Source organism: Anser brachyrhynchus, assembly GCF_964034855.1.
Source record: "Anser brachyrhynchus genome assembly, chromosome: 6".
NCBI lineage: Eukaryota > Metazoa > Chordata > Aves > Anseriformes > Anatidae > Anser > Anser brachyrhynchus.
In genome coordinates this window covers 27,819,645-27,837,282 of record NC_137700.1, presented here as the reverse complement: position 1 = coordinate 27,837,282, position 17,638 = coordinate 27,819,645, and the positions used below count along the sequence as shown (strand labels likewise).

Genomic DNA, 17,638 nt, shown 5'->3' with positions numbered 1-17,638 from the left:
GAGAGAACAACCATGTGTGTACTCGTATATCCACATGCGTATGTATACACACACAGAGCATGATGTTTAATGAGGAAGTGCAGGGTAAAAAAAACAGGAGCAACTCCTTTTATACACAGTTATTCCCTTAGTGGAAGCAGTTGTTTTTATACTAATTACTTTAAAAATGCAAATGAAAAGCTAATTTTACTTTTTTTTTTTCCTCCTTTAAATAACAACCTACATAGGTAGATTTTATTTGAAATTGCACTCCCACCACATCTTAAAGAATTTCATCACCTTCAGTCTTACTAAAGATTGACTTTCCTGCCCTCTAGTGCTCATATCTGCTTAAATCTTCTATTCCTATGGTAGAAGGTTTCCAAAACCAGAATACGTGGTCTTACTGAAATAAAGCTATTTACTTATTACCATACTGCAAGTGATCTAAACAGTTCTTTTGTCATTGCTCATTTACGTATCAGACTGCTACCTATACAGTCATCTGAAAGGTCAGAATTTTCAGGCTATTGTTCATTTTACAGAACCAACTTTAGGCAGTTTTCTTTCAGGTTTGGACCAGATAATGGAGTTTTAAATGCACAGCAAACCTATTAGTAAGTTTGGACTGGTAGCTAAAGCTGTTAGCTAGCTATATACCAAACGACAAGTTTCCACAGTATTTACATTTTTTCCATCCACATTAAAAATTCTCTATTTAATGCAATTAATTTCCCCTCTAATGATGTAGTTTGTTAATTTTTTTTTCATGCTTACATTCAAAACAATGGGTTGACGTTTTACATCTGTAATTACTCCCACGCTACCAGAAAACCAGTGAATTAAATTTATTTAGTGTTAAATGAATATGGAATGTTATACAGTACATGTAAAGACACTTCAGGATGAGTAAAGCAGAACTAATTGCACAAGAGATTAAAGATTCACCTCAACAGTCAATATTATCAAATCATTACAGCTTCCATCTTCAGAGTGCAAGGTATGTCATGCAAAAAAGAAAAGAAAGCTCAAAAATCCCCAAACAGACAAAACCAGCGTTGTGGTACCACTTAAATCTATCATACCACAATACTTTACAAGACATTAAGTGATCATTCATAGAGAATGAAGCATTTTAGCAATAATAAAGAGTTTTAAACATACTTAACAGATTTTGCATGAACACCAATTCCAGCATTACTATACCAAAGGAACAGGCAACATGCTGGGAGAAAGTACCTAAAAATCAAAGCCTCTTTTATTCATAGCCAATATTACTTTCTGCAAGAGTTAAGTTATGCAATCTTATTATTCAGATTCCCCACACAACTGGGTAAGGTTCAGTACATTTTTACATAGAGCATAATCACATAATCACCACATCAGCAAGACGTTTTCATTATCTTGACCAGTTACTACATTTAAAACCATGGTATGATAATGTGGCCAGCAAACAACTTGTCTTCTGGGACAGCGTCCTGTATGTAGAAATATAAGACAACTGAAACAGACAAGTAGACTCCTAACCACTTTAAACCCAAGTGAACTCTAATTTTTATTTACATATTTTTGAAATATGTAGGTAAAAACTGCATATGGAACAGAAGTAGAATACATGAGAGAGCAATGACAGGGCTGACTGCACACTGATCAGCGCATTCAATAACCCCGAACGTGTCTTGAACCGGGGGTGATACCTTTTGCACTCTTCTTCCATACAAGTGGTCTCAACAGGGCTACCGTAGGCAGCTGTCACCACGGAATAGCTGCTCATCCCACTTACACGCTCCTCGTCCAGCTGGCCAAGCACAAGGGACCAGAATTTTGCACCCTGATCAGTTTCACTCAGCCAAAAGCACTGCAGGTAAACAACGACTCTGCAAGTGCTTCAACTGCAGCTTGAACATTAGCGTGGAAGAAACATAGGGGATGACAGGGTGGTTTTTAGCATTTCCACCTCGCAATACTCATATCCTGAGGGCACCAACAAATAGATTAATTTACCAAAATAATCATACAAAAAGGCCAAGCTGCCAGCCCTCACATTAGAAATGAACTATTTAACTTCCTGGCTTAAATGTAAGCAAGGGGAACTCAAGACAGACCTCCTTGAGGTTAATATTCCAACTACATTCAAAGAAAATAATTTACTAAAACTAACTTGCAAGGTCTACTAGCCTTGAAATGAGGATACAGATGAACTAAAGCTATAGTTAAATAAAAAACTTTTGAAGACATTTTATAGAAATAAAATATGAAACTCTAGTAAGTAGGTGGAAAAGACAGTTTAGTATTCAGCTGGAATATTTTCATAGCCCACCATTCTCAGGAATGTATATTCTATAAATAAAAATACAGAAAAAAAATGAGTATTTAATCTAGTTGGCTATTTCTAAACTTCTTCAGATAAATCTTACTTTTTCCCTCCCAAATAAGTGTTAAACCCTGAAAACTGGCTTTTTAAATCTATTGTGCATGAGGAAAGAGATGAGCAAACCAACATTTGGAAAAAACTTTTTTTTTTTTTACAAGGTTGCAGTTCTAAAACACTTATATTACAAAGCAATGTAAATAAATACCAAGCTAGTACAAAAGCTCTTATTTACAGTTTTACAAATGAAAACATTTTCAGTGTAAATGCAGTGTTTTAAAGAACACAGTATTAGTAAAATGAGTTCCTGTATAGAGCATTACAATTTCTGTTAAATTTCAATGTAGTATTGTATAAAACCATTGTTTTAAAGTTAATTTTTGTTTATAATTTAGTACAGGCAAATTGCAGTTTATGCCTGGAATGGTATCTGTTAAAGTGCTGAAAAAGAGGACATTTTTGAAATTTTAGAAAAACGTACTATACATTATTAAAGCTTTATCAAGTCAAAAATGGTAGATTTTGTTCACATTTGCTACCACACCACCTGTTTTTCAACAACTCATTGTAATTAACAGGATGGCAGCCACTGGTATCTTCATAACCAAGTCTGATGGTTTCCCACAAGTAATTTGTCTTAAGCTTCAGTGGTGACTTCAGGTTTCATAATCTGGTAAGTAATCAAGTATTCTGGATAAGCCTGAAAGAGCAACACATACATTCATTATTATGATTAAATTTGGAATGTTTGCCAGAAAATGTATCCAGAGGGCAGGAAAAAAGTAAAAAAAAAAAAAAAAAGAAAAAAGGCAAAAGAAAAAAGGCAAGATGTCAAAGGTAAAATGCCTGGAGTATTCAGGCAACAAAGACCCTTTCACCTTCAACCACAGCTGGAGTTTGTTTCATGAGAAAAACAAGTCCTAGCACCTCAAAAATAAGGGGAAAAAACACCCATATCTCATGCCTTTTAAAAAGATGTCTGAAAAAACAACTCCAAAATCAACATACCTGCTCCCCTCTGTAAATGACATATTCTGCTAATGCCAGTCCATTTACACTGGGTCGCCCAGTAACTGAGTGATGTCCAGGGGGAGAATGAGCCATTTTCATAGCACTGAACTGCAGGAAAGACTTGCCCAGTGTTACACGACAGAACAGCAATTGCCTGTGTTAAAGTGAACAAATGTCAAAATAGAATACCTTGCATAACCTACCGACAAGTTCTAATGTTTTTATTTAAGGAAAAAAACAGATCAAAGGTACTTATTTCTTTAGATATGTTCTAATATAATGCCAATTTAATCTCAGTTTTTGTAGACCAATGTTAGGTACCATTTTGCTATGCTCAGGCAAAACTCTTGGCTTTCAAACCCTTCATAAAAGGCAAATTAGTAAAACTTCTTATTCAAAACTCTACAAACCTTGACTAGACTGACATCCTCTGTAACTCTAGAAGATCATCTCTTTATTTCAGAGTACCAGAAAATGCTAAGTAATATGAAGTGAAAAGGGGCAAAGACTCTTAAATCTAAAGGATTTAAGAACTTAGCTAGTGGTAGAGATTCTATAAATCCATGCCTGTATTTCAGTGTCTGAAGCAGCAGTGACATGGAGGGATGACTGTTACAATGTGCATTCTCTTCAAAGAAATACAGTATCTGAGTATTACAGAGATTTTCCTTTCTCTGTAACAGGCAATCAAGTGGACTAAACACTGATATTGCCACATATTTCACGGAAGCAGCTAACAGATCTCCTCCTCACTCTCAAGGCTACCTACCTCTAATTTTTACACTGAGTTAAGGGCAAAGACTTGGTTAAATGCACCAAAGATAGTTAAAGGTTCTCTAAGACAATTATCAAAGTTTTCTGATACTCTGTTAGGCTCAGCATATAGTGAGTGCTGAGGTTTCGTTACCCAAGAAATATTTCTTCACATAATTTTCTGACTTGACTGTCTGTAACATAACATGCTAATGCAAATTTGGATTCTTTTGTGTAAAAGACCGTAACTTACCTATGGCAAACATAACAAGATCTATCTTTGTGAATTGGACATCCAGTGCCACCTCCAATCCCATAGACATACTGATTGCTTTTGGAAGAATTTTCAGCAAAATAAATCCCAGCTCCAAACATGCCACCTATATAGGCATGTCTCTCATCAAAGCCTTTGTGAATGATCGCATTCACAAATGGGGACCCTAAGAGAAGGAAGCAAAACATTTGAAGTACAATACATGGAGATATGTACAACAATTCTACCATCTGTTCCCCAGCTTTTTTTTGATACAGCATTTCCACACACACAAGGAAATCAATCTGCAGAAATTCTGAGCTCCAGTTTACCCTACCCGTTTGCTAGAGATGTTATACAAAGAACAGGAGTTGTTGGGTGTACATTTTTAAAGAGATATTTATAAAAGATAATGTTTAAGGCAACTCCTCCTGTAAGAGAATGCTCAGTGAATCTTCACTCCCTTCAGCATAGCTTCATCCTAACCAAGATTCTGGGATTATATTGTTACACAAATCCCATCTTCTTCTACTAAGTAAACTGCATTTAAAAAGCAATAAAACATTGAATGTACTCCAATCAAAACTCTGCAGTAACTATCTAAAGGAGAAGAGATTGTTATTCTGTTTGCCTCTTCAGTGTTTTTCTGTTTCACTTTTTATTTACTCACAATTGCCAGTTATGTTGGAACTATGAAGTTTTCATTGTAAGGATGCATTTTGGACCTATTTAATTTGCATGTCAGGACAAACTACAAAGGCACACCCCTTGTTCCCCATTCGTAGTTGCTAGTATGTTTTTACTTAGAACTTCAAAGTCCCCTTCATGGAGAGACAAGGAAGTGAAAGTTTCAGAAGAAGGATCCAGTACATTACATGTCACTGTTGACAAACACATTTGTATAAAACTTGTGCAAAATCTAGTGCCTATATTCAGTGGGAAAAATTACTGTTTGGGCCAAAAGAAACCCTCCACCAAACAGTGCTGATGGTTAAACAAGTACATAAAGGTGCATTTCAGTATCTCACCATGAAACAGCATCCTTTCATTAGCATGGTTATGATTCTCTTCAGAGACCTCTTTCCTCCTGTGAGTATATCTTTCCCATAGCTTTTTGTTGCACACTTTCTGAATCTGAAACAGTGAAAAAATAATTTCCACCTCAAAATTGAAAATTCGTGTTTACTTAACAGATGTTATACCACAGTACTTACTCTAAATTGACACCTAAACAATACTGCTTTCCTTAGAACTCAGTGAAACACAGGGATTCTCTAATATACAATGTTGATTGTTCTAACATAACACCAAGTAAACTGTAACTGAATGCTTAACTAAGAGTCAATTATTTTAAACATCTTAAGCAATACTACTTAATTTATATTTAGCAGGTTTAGTCACAATTCTACTTCGGTATCCCTCCAAAAATAGCTTGATAAAAAACACCAGTAAAAAGATCATCTAGTAAATAAAGAAGACTCTTCCATGAAGACTTCTAGAATACTTTTCAGAGGAAGTAAATAATGCTCTCTAAGCACAGGTATGCTGGGCACTGGCAAAGCATTATGCGTGTAGATACAGCCCACCTATTTTACTGTGCAAAGTGTAATATCAGTTTAGCATAGAACTTGTACTTACAAATTAAAAAGATATTTTAATGAAAATGACCATTTCTTCTGGAGAAAATGCGAACTAGAATTCCAATAAATTATTTAAAGCAAGGTTGTCTACTTTCTGTTGTTCTAAACTTCCTTGGTCTTAAATCAAGCCATAATAGGTCCCCGTACTTCCATGCTTCAGAAGTTTTGCTTTCACTTTTTGCTTCCTGTTTCTCCCTGACATTTCCTCAACAGAATCAATCTTTTGTTTCCTATGAAACCTTCCGTCTTTTTCTTCAAAAAACATACAGTTTTCTGTGATGTCCTTCTATGTCAAATTCTCATAAAACTTTTTAATAAAAGACTATATGGGAAAACTGTTTATTATTTGAATTTCCCTGAAAGATTGTTTTCCCTATGCATAGCTCAGAATGGCATATCTCTTACGAAATTCAATAAATAAATATATGTAGAACATTTTATGGACAAGTTAAGGATATTTTCAGCCAAAACACTGAGGATGTAACCATTAGTTATGAAAAATATGACAGTTACCTTTAAAATGTTGTATCTATTGAAGACTCCACCAGCATGTCCTCCATCTCTATGCTCTCGGACAGTACTCTGCATCTGAAGATTGAGAATTTTAAGGATGGTCACTTTGCTTCAGAACACACATCTTTCACACTTTCATATAATCGGAAGAACAAATTATTGAAATTTTCAGACAGCGACTGTGTGTTAAATAATGCCAGATTGTGTGGATGCACATAAACAGATTTTACGATTTTTTTTTTTTGGTAATGTATCTTGAGTATGGACTAAATTTCAAATTGAGAGAGTGCTGTTATTCTGTTTAGAGCATTGTTTCTTCAAAATTCTGCCTGGTGTGATTACTACAGTTTGGAAGGAAGTGACTTAAACCTATGTCTTGACAGGCCAGCAATTGATAGCATAGAATTTATATTATATCCAAAGAACCCTTCCATATAGTAGAAGGTTTTAAAAACATGACTTGCAATAACGTTAGGAAGAAAAAAAAAAACATGTATCTCACAAGCATGGATGTAATAGCAGTGCTGTCAAGAAAGATGGAAATTTGAAGTATCCTTATGTAAGTTTCTCTTTTTATGCTTAGAAATGTCTATCTCACTGCTAAATTGTCCATCAGTACTCCTTTGTCTGTACCTTTGGTAGAAAACCCAAAAATATTATGAAGGTACAAAGAGAAGCATACCTCCTCTTCTACTGATTGAAATTCCTTATCTTCAGAGGAAAGATCTATGAGAATAGTTCCACTACTGGAAGTATTTAGGGTCAGGTATGGGTTAAGTCCTGTGAATATAACAAAACATAACACTTTCAGAAACTGCTTTAAGATTCATTTAGAATGATAAACAGTAAGAATTTTCTTCTTAAAGAAACTGTTTTCTCAAAACTCAGCTTAAAGGATGAATAGTTTTGCTAGGAAGAAAGGCAAAATGTTATCAATGATTTTAATTGCCTTTTATTTACCATCAAGCATGTAAGTTGCTATGCATGTCTAAGTGCCATCCCTCGAATCATTTCATTAGTTTCAAACAAACTTTTTCAAAATCTCTGTTTATAATTTCTACCCATACGTTACCACACATACACTATAAATGCCATCAGAAGCATAGCAGCTGGGTTTGAATGCAGAACAACAATTACATCCATTTATCTGTGGATACTGATCGATCATCGCCTACATAAGAATAACCACTTCAGTGCTGCATAAATAAAGAGGCTTCAGCATGAAATTCACTACAAGCTGAAGCTGTTGATCACAGCAGGTTATGCTAATTTTGGTTTACTGGAAACATATCAATGCATCAACTGTATCTTAAAAGAAAAGAGTACAGAAGAATTCAGTGGGCTTTCTGAGAAAAGAAACACAATCACAGAACCTAACGTAACAGCTAAATATAGTCCCTACCACAAACCATGCTACTGTACTCCCTACCTCAAAAACCTTATAATCGCTTCGCTCTAGATCCACACATTACCTAAGAAACTAAACACAAAATGGTGATAACAAATATTTTTTTAAAAAAGGGACAAGACCTGAAAGTCAAGATTTACGGTTCTTCATAGCACAAATAAAAGCCGCCACGCTTCAAGTCAGAAGACATTCTTATCATTTAAAGTGTCATTTTAGGACAAGTTTTATTACCATTTTTAACCAGATATAATTTATGATTAAACTATTTATAAAAATAGATTCTGTAAAAGCAGTGTTGCATAATAATTTGAAACAAGTATATACCTTGCTGTCCAGAAATCAGTCTTTCAACTCCTTTAATGATTTTGTGCCTATGGCCATAAGCATTAATTCCAATTTCCTTCAATTCTTTGTGTCCCATTTCAACCAACACATCCAGTGTTATCTAGAATGAGAGCAACATCTGTATTTGTACAACAGCATAAACAGAACAGCACAGCTGCCAATGACAGTAAAAAATATACCTCAAAAACTGAGGCAAAACTATAAAAAAAGAATACACACGCTGGAGACTTTAGTGTATTATTCTTGTCCTTGGCTTTGACTCAACTACTTTCTCCAAACTTTTGTCTTCAAATAAATATGCTACAAACTACAACTGAGCAACTGGTATTGCTAGCAAGGATCACGTTTCTGATCGGGAAATAAACAGGAATTACCCATCGACACCAACTACTTATTTAACTTCACTGCTTATACCACTGAAAGGAAACATGCCTATACTCTCAAACTGATACAGGCACTTGTCCCCATTTTTTTTTTTAAATAAGGATATGTATTACATATGTTAATATACATATGCATTATATAGTAAGTAAAAAAAACAGTTACAACCTTTTCCTTCCTTCTATTTCAAGTTGAAGCATTGACTCATTTTAAATTTGTCTCATTACACTATTCTAACCGGTCAGTATTTATTCCCTTGCTTTCTAGGTGAGCATCTGGACATAAGTGTGTCTACTTACCTGTTCTCTCTCAAATATGTCAATAAGATGTTCGAGGCCAAGGTTCCGCACAAACTGATTTATGCTAAAATCTACACCTGAAACTGGATATGAAGAAAAACTCAGAACATACGTTCGTGTATGTATTATATAAGTATATACATCTTGCGCTGTCTGTGGCAATAATGGGAGATACAGAAATTCCTGGTCTTGTGAAGATTGGAAATAAATATTTGTGTCACTAACCAATGGTGCTAACGCTAACATCTGTGCACATACATACAGTGTGTATGCATACCTCTAAAAGGTAAGCAACTAACTAGGTACCAGAAACGCATGCTACAACAACAAATATTTTCAGAACTAACATGCTGTAGAAGTAACCATTTCAGGATATCTGATTTGACAGTAACCTCTTGGAAACTGGATCAAGTTTGTAGTAAAACACAGCTTGGTATAGAGCTAAGCTTCATCTGACTTCTCTTTTAAAACACAATTCACCATTTTGAGTCCGTTCAGAGGAAAAGGAGCCTTTTTTAAAAGATCTTCTGGAAGGGGAAAGTACTAAAAATCTTGTACAAGATTTCAGACATCTGCTCTTCGTTAATGACATCTTAAGGAACAGGGATATTGTATACTGTAAGTCACAGTAACTGTATGTATCTATGGGAAACTTCACACACGTATTCTTTCTATCATATGGTAGAAACTAAGCCTCACCTTCTTTTTTCTCCAGAACAGTAGCTCCCTCTGAGCTGTTTGTACCAACAACAGATGGAAGTTCAGAAAAACTACCAGACAAATTGTCAAGACTACTTGCAGCAGACAGACTGGATGGACTGGATGGAACAGAAGACAGGGAATCAGCTGTAGAGCCCGTAGTCTGAGACACACTTATAACCTGAGGTTTGTAGCAAGATGGTAAGGCAGAAGGAGGCATTGCTGCTGTCAATAATGCGCTGACATCGTCTGCCTAAATATGAGAAGACAATTTATTAAAACATAGGAACATTTTTACACAGTTGTTTTTCCTAGAATGCATTATAATTATTCCAGACTTATTCCTAAGTATACTGAAATACAGATAACTGCATACTGGAACACGTATACATTTTACAATGCAGTTTGCAAACAGCCTTTTGTGCTAATAGCACGAATGAAATTGTAAAATGTTTAAAAATACAAACTGTAATAAGACAAACAGTTATGACTTCAGTATTTCTTAAAACAAAAACCTTAGGGACAGCTAAATAAGATCCATTTTCTAGGAAAATCTAGCAAAAGTTTCTACTGCCAACCAGAATTTACAAAATAAAACGGAGTTACTCGAGTGTAGCTTTGGATTGTATTATAATATTTGGGGGGAAAAACACATCGAGAACTTCACCACCAGATAGTTTCCTAAATTTATGTTGCTACAAAGTTTGCTTACATTTGATTGCCACAACTTCTGTATTTGTCAAAATTTAAGTACTGAAGTAAGAGCATCAACCTATAAGTACAAACTCCTTTTGTGTTTTTTTCTCTCCACTCCATTTTGAAATAAGTCTTGAACAAGATATCTAAAGGATTAAAAAGGCTCTACTGACTTTCCCTACCAGGCACATATAAAATTAGAAAACCCACAGCATTTTAAACCCTGCAGAAATTCCCCCATTAGTGTATTTTAAAAGGATAGTTTTAATAAGAGCTGCCACAAGCAGAAGGTAAATACAGATTCCCCAAAAAGAGCCGCATGACTTACTGTGACCAGGTCTAAAGGTGTTTGTCCTTCCTGGTTTTTCAGCGTAGGATCAGCCCCATGTGCCAGTAACAGGGCACAAAGCTGTGTCCTTCCTTTCTGGGCTGCTTCATGCAAAGGTGTGAAAGCCCATTTGTCCGTCGCATTCACACATGCGTTATACTTTATAAGTAAAGCTGCTACATCTACATGCTGAAAAATAAAGCCACCTGTTAAATTCCAAGGTAATACAGTGTATTAAGCTAACTCAGAACTTTTACTGATACTTCTCTGTAATCATCATTCTGAATTTTTATTAGAATGCATTTACTTTGCAATTACTATAAAAAGTTTTAAAACAAGGTGTTTTCTTCCTGACTTATTTTATTATATTCCAATAAAAAAAAGTTAGGATTTCTTCTCTTGCGAAAAAGAAGAGACTACAACAGAATTCCAAGCCCAGGGGAACCTAAGGGAAAAGCGCCTGGTTTTCCAAACCAATTTCTGGTTTGGAAAGTACTCCAGCTGCTTTGCTTGAAGACTTGATCCAAACACAAAGATCCTGATACACAACTATTGTCTCAACACCAGCCAGAGAAGAGAAAGTAAGATCTTGTGGATAAGATCTAATCAGCACAGGTATGGAAATATGTTTTGTGGAGAACCTTTCAGTCTGCTGGCCTTGCAAGCGTTCATGTTCAGAAAACTCAGCTCTGGCAATTCAGACCTTTACTTTACAAATTCAAAGAAGCCCTCACTTATAACAATGAGCTTATTACGACTGAATTACTTTTTTGCAAAGAAGATTATATTACAACTCGATAACAAAAGCTTTCTAGAGTATTGGCTCATTATACTGTCAAAGATTTTTTTTTTTTAGGAAAATAAATCACATGAAAGTCCGAGACATTTACCCCATAAGATGCAGCATTATGCAGAGGAATCAAACCTCCTTTATCCTGTGCATTCACATCTGCTCCATGCTGTAACAGGTACTCTGCAACCTCCAAATTGTTGTAACCAGCTGGAAAGTTTTAAAAGGACAGAATAAATACAATAAACCTTTAAAAACTCCTTCAACAAGCTACAGAGAAATTAAACTTCTTTCAATAAGCAATAAAGGACACTCTTGGGCTAGAGAGAACTGGAAATATATGCATAAAATACTAAATTAAGGACTTTTTTTCTAAATAAAAAAAGAAATACATATTCCTCTAGCTTGAGGCTAAACTTTTAAACTTGCTTACACATAGTAAGCTCAGACAGTAACTACTAACTCCAATCCAATCAGTTAAACGAAACGCTGACCTGCTAAATGTAGTGGTGTTGAATGCCGTCCTTGCGTGTCCCGACAGTTGACGTTGTCAGGTGAACACAGCTTTTTAACCCGGGCCAAACAACCTTTCTTAGCAGCATCTAGTAGCGCTGCATCTCCTCTAAGTAGGTCCTGAATATCAGTATCGCCATCTTTAACAAGGTCTAAAGGAGTATTTCCATCTCTGTTTTTCTTTGTGGGGTCAGCTCCATGCTGTGCACATCAAAACCAGATGGTAAGTACATGAACAGAATAAACATTTTGCATCTTACGTATTTTATGCCTTACTGAACAATTATTCTGACATACACTTGACTCTTTCAGAGAGCCTTCCACACATTGTGATAAAGAACAACATACTTGCAAATAGCATTCCTTCTACTGAAAATGTTTACCTACGGTCATTTAGAAACCACAAGCCAACTTCTCAAAGAAGTACAATCATATTTCAGGCTCAACAGAAAAGAAGAGAAAGTAATCTCCCCCAGCATGCGTAATACCTGCAATAGGAGTTTGCATATCTCATATTTTCCTTTCGCTGCAGCTTCATGCAAGGGAGTGAATTTCCACAAATCAGCTACATTGACAACTGCACCATGTTTAACGAGCAGTTCTGCAACTTCATAATGACCATATGAACAAGCATTATGTAAAGGGACGAGTCCGCTGGAAGAAAATGTTAAAAGTTACCTTAAAAAATTAAATTTTTTTTCACAAAGAGATACAAACCTAAAACACAATGTACCTTAAACCATAACCCTTCCCCCTCCCTTTTTTAATTTAGATTTTCCACTGTAGTCTAATACAGTAGGAATATCTGCTGCCAAAGTAGTATAAATGGCATCAGCAGTAGCACTGAAGAAAGCTAAAAACACAAGGTATAAAATTTTTAACACTACTCTCAAGTACTGCAAAAATTTTTTTCTGGATATTCTGAACAGTTCCATTGTAACAGACCTGTCCCTGAGAACAAATAAGCATCTGAAGAAAAACGGGATGCATATCAGCTAGCAATAATCAGAACTGTCAGATACCATCAGTTACAATTGCCATGAAAATATATAATAAATTTGAGTATTTACCCCTTATCTTTTGCATGCACATCAGCTCCATGCTGAAGAAGATATTCAACAACAGATACCCTATTATATCCAGCTGCAAAATGAAGTGGTGTAGACTGACGGCCTTCAATATCCCTGCAGTTCACACTTTGAACCGTACATAGTTTCTGTGAAACCCAACAGACAAAATATACATCACTATACGTAATGTAGGAACACTTTTAGTAATAAATGTTGTTATACATCTGATTTTGAAAAATAGTTCCATTAAAGTTTATTTTTACATAACAACTTTACTTTTCATTCCCATGAAAAAACAATTACCCCCCTTCTCCCAAATCCACACCTGTGACTTATTTCCAGTTTTTATGTAAGAACAGAATACAACTTTTAGGAGGTGGTGAACATTACATTTTGACCTAAAACCTTTGTATTGCAGAAAACTACAGATGACAAGAATCCTAACTCTAAAACAGTCAGTGAAGGGCTGTTGATCTGCTGTTTTAGTACTGCTTATTTTTAGAAATTATAGTTTGGCATATAATTCCCAATTATTTTTAGGACAGCTTTAAACTTACTTTTACAGTATCCACATCTCCAGCTTTTGCAGCCTCCAGCAACTGTCGATCTGCATCTGAATTACCTAATGGGATACCTTCTGCAAAATAAATGAAGTTGTACGACCTAACCGTAACTTGAAAGAATTTAAGACAGGAAATCATTTCTGCATTTCATGAATTTAAGAGAAATCAAGGATTTTATGAAAAAAGTTAATTAGCGACAATTTTTTTTTTTAGAATTATTACCGTATTTTTCTTTTTTAAATATGTACAACCATAGCTATTATCTAACAGTATTTAAAAAGTTGCCTTGCTTCCTACCCACATAGGAGTATTGTGGAACCAATTAAGCATTCAGAATCAGACTATCACAAGAAGCTTACCTGTGTGTACAATAACTAAACCTCAGTCATGAAAATCTATATATCCCGTTGCCTCTGCTCACAAATGCACAACAACTACTTCTTTGAAACTCATTTCCTACATAGAAGATTCTACCCTCCCTACGTCAGGACTTTTACAAAAGTAATTCCAGGTGGCTGTAGCATTAAACATTCTGAGCACCTCTGAAAATCTGCACCTGAACACTAGAGATTAAATGGAATCATTAATCAATAAATGGATAATTAATCATTATCATTATAAGCAGGACCTTTTCATGTGTATGTGTTTACAGAATAAGAACTGCACAAACCAAACCCGTTTTTATCTATTGTAGAAAGTACTTCTTTTTGCGTTCACTATTATTCCTTGCAGCACTTGAAATGGCAAGTTAAACTCACATTGCTTCCTAAGTACATCTTGAATAAATCGATTGTACCTTGTAGTAGCTGTTGCACACTTTCAGTCCCCATCTGTAAGGCTGTAAAGCCCTGCAGAGACACAATGGAAGGATCACATCCAGAACTCAACAGCAACCTGCACGTCTGAAGGTGACCACAATGTGCCGCTCTGTGAAGAGAGGTCTGCCCAAGATTATCCAATGCATTAACCTAAAAATAAAACAGAACCTTGAGAATGCGTTATTAAGATTTTTTTTCTAACATTGTTTTTATTGTATTTTTTCATTACAGCCTGGGAGAACTTCATATGTATTCTTAATTTGATTAGAACAACATTTTCAGCATATTTTCAAAGGTCACAACATTTCAGAAGATAACATTAAAATATAAGCTGTTCATAAAGTTATAAATGCATTTACTGAGGAAAAATAGCCCTCTTTTAGGAATCATGTGAATGATCCACAGTGTGAACAAACAGTTACAGCAGTTTTACCACATACAGACGTAGTCCAAAATTTTTCTCATGGCAACAGACAACCTTTGTGCCAGTACATAAAATGGCTTTTGCCTATATTGGCTAAACAGTAGTCTTTCAGATTAAAGACTTCACATGTGCTGCAATCAAGGTAACCAAGATGCATTTAACAATTTAAAATTATGTACCCAAAGGTTACTTGTATTCCATACTGTTCCATGGATTTTGATCATCACTCTATGAAGTTCACAGCAGTCAGGCTGTATCCAAATTTCCATAAGGAAAAGCTTCAACTCCTAATTTAGCCAATTCAAGCCCAAAATTACAGAGCATGACAGAGTATCTGCTTTCTACATTCTCTTTTTTTAATACACACAACATCACAAAGTCTACCTGTTTTACAGTTCAGACTAACTTCTTGTTGTTCATGGATTTTTATTTAAAAAAAGAAGAGTATTATTGCTACTGGACAATAAGGCACATAACATGCTCTGTGAGCTTTCAGTTAACAGTAAACAGAACTATATCCACACAACTTATAAAATAGGAATAAAGACAATGCCTCAATGTGCAGGGCTGTACTGACAGATTGATTGGCGGTCTGTGTCTTAAGTGTATAAATATATAACCTTTCAAAACAAATCGGATAGCAGAGTAGACACTTCACAAAATTATTCTCATGCTATGAAAACCTATACAAAAGTTAAACCTAAGCAAAAGGTATGAACAGTAACTTGTACCTTAGCTTCATGTTTCACAACTACTTCGACAACATCATTATGAGCTTTTTCTGATGCCACGTGCAGAGGAGTCAAGAAGCTTTAAAAAAAAGAAGAGTAATTTAAAATGTATTTTTCAAAATCTTCTAAACAAACAGGAGCATTCATTTGTAACCACTCACTCTTTTGTTTTTTCATTGATGTTGGCTCCTTTCCTCAGTAGCAATTCACACACTTGTTTTCGCTTCGGATATGGAGATGCAGCAGCACAGTGCTGAAAAACACATTAAAAAAATTTAGCATTAATAACTAGCTACCAACATAAGGTTTTACTACTTGTTAGTCAGCTGGCAGTAAAGAGTTGGTTGTGTGCAAGGGCAACAGAAAAAGAAATGATAATTCTCTTTATAATTCAAGAGATTCCACATGGGCTCTGGTATTTTCCAAAATTCCCTCTTCACTAACTGCTAGAAAGCAAAGCTTTACAAACAAAGCTAACATGTAACTTGATGTTGCTTAAATTAGATTACTATACGGAAAAGAAAAAAAAATAGTAATTTAGATAACTTACAAAAAACAGGCAAGTTATTAGTCTTAACATTAACCTTAAACAACTTCCCCCTCCCCCCCCCCCCCCCTTTTTTTTTTTAACTGGACACTTCATGTTCCAGGTTGGTCAGAATGACACTGTTTGACAATGAAACCACGAGTTCTAAACTATTGCCTACTATATTTAGGCCAGCCACAATACATACAAAATAATTAATAAATCCTGAAGCGTTACCAATGCTGTTTCATGTGTTTGAGGGTGCTTGAAGTTCACTGTCTCCAAAGAAAGATGTTTCTTTATACGAGCTACATCTGATTCTCTTGCAGCCTGTAGCAGGGAGTGACCTTTGAACTCATCTTTAAAAAGAAATAAATACATAACAGGATGTTACATTCCTTAACTCTACAAGGATCAAGAATATTGATTCTTTGAGCTAAAACATTCATTTCATTTCTTGGTAGGACACTTAAGGGGCTTCTCCCCACATAGCAGACCACGGTGCAAAAATTTCAACTCAGACTTAAAGCTTCTATACCACTTGACAGAATTTACTAGCTAAGTTAAAACATAACAAGAATGCACTTGTTTCCAGTCCAAAGCTAGAGAGATCCACGCTGGCTAAACAAGATCTATTTCACTCACCACTGTTCTATGTTCCACTCTTTGCATATGTACCAGTCAAAGGATAACTTTACTTGTTACCTCTCTTTGGAAAACCATTTCTAGTTGCCAGTGTGAAGTCAAACACAGTATTTATCAATTATTTTCAATGTACCCCAGAAAGTTACTATTTGTCCACTCTAAGACAGAATAAGGGCATTCTTCTCAACCCATTTAGTACGCTGGATAAAATCTATGCCTTTCATTAATTTCTTTGAACTTTTGGTGATTGTGGCATACTGAAAACACATTCCACGTTTTAAACAATTCTGTTTTTTCTTTCTTCCAACAAACTATAGTGGAATAAAAAATGAGTATTTCAACAGCCTTGATGCAATGACAGGATTACGTGTGGAAAATAAAAGCACACTGGCGAGGTTGTGAGGGAAAGTGCGTTCAGTGAAGCTATAAAAACCACCACAGCCACTTGACTGTAAAACCGACCATACAATTATTTTAAATACCTACATACAGAATTATAAAATCATAGAATGGCTTGGGTTGGAAAGGATCTTAAAGCCCACCGAGTTCCAAGCCCTCTGCCATGGGAAGAGACACCTTCTACTACATCACGCTGCCCAAAGCCCCATCCAACCTGGCCTCGAACACCTCCAGGGATGGGGCATTCAGTTTCTCTGGACAACTTGTTCCTGTGCCTCACCACCCTCTGAGTAAAGAATTTCCACCTAACATCTAATCTCTATCTCCTCTAGTTTAGAAGATCTAACAGTTGCAAATTATAAACAATGAAATGTACTACCAAATATTGCACAATTAACTTGTAAACTGTAAGCATTTTCCAGATCTCATTTCTGGCAGCTCACTGTGCAGGAAACCTCAGCACATATTACAATCTAAAACTGC

General features: G+C 35.5%; 1 protein-coding gene across 1 annotated transcript in view; it reads right to left on the bottom strand.

Moving 5' to 3' along the window:
• Nucleotides 1-803: 803 nt before the first annotated feature.
• The window catches only part of TNKS2 (tankyrase 2), a 29,078-nt gene continuing 12,243 nt past the window's right edge, over nucleotides 804-17,638 (bottom strand). Inside the window, exons 9-27 of the mRNA XM_080596463.1 lie at nucleotides 16,349-16,470; nucleotides 15,747-15,838; nucleotides 15,586-15,664; nucleotides 14,409-14,580; nucleotides 13,607-13,686; nucleotides 13,050-13,195; nucleotides 12,468-12,633; nucleotides 11,961-12,180; nucleotides 11,567-11,676; nucleotides 10,677-10,865; nucleotides 9,653-9,905; nucleotides 8,954-9,036; nucleotides 8,253-8,373; nucleotides 7,203-7,300; nucleotides 6,521-6,595; nucleotides 5,396-5,501; nucleotides 4,368-4,554; nucleotides 3,359-3,515; nucleotides 804-3,050 (exon numbers count right to left, since the gene is read on the bottom strand). Coding sequence (XP_080452589.1) covers nucleotides 2,988-3,050; nucleotides 3,359-3,515; nucleotides 4,368-4,554; nucleotides 5,396-5,501; nucleotides 6,521-6,595; nucleotides 7,203-7,300; nucleotides 8,253-8,373; nucleotides 8,954-9,036; nucleotides 9,653-9,905; nucleotides 10,677-10,865; nucleotides 11,567-11,676; nucleotides 11,961-12,180; nucleotides 12,468-12,633; nucleotides 13,050-13,195; nucleotides 13,607-13,686; nucleotides 14,409-14,580; nucleotides 15,586-15,664; nucleotides 15,747-15,838; nucleotides 16,349-16,470 — 2,519 coding nt within the window. The 3' untranslated portion in view covers nucleotides 804-2,987. The remainder of the gene's footprint in view (nucleotides 3,051-3,358; nucleotides 3,516-4,367; nucleotides 4,555-5,395; nucleotides 5,502-6,520; nucleotides 6,596-7,202; nucleotides 7,301-8,252; nucleotides 8,374-8,953; nucleotides 9,037-9,652; nucleotides 9,906-10,676; nucleotides 10,866-11,566; nucleotides 11,677-11,960; nucleotides 12,181-12,467; nucleotides 12,634-13,049; nucleotides 13,196-13,606; nucleotides 13,687-14,408; nucleotides 14,581-15,585; nucleotides 15,665-15,746; nucleotides 15,839-16,348; nucleotides 16,471-17,638) is intronic.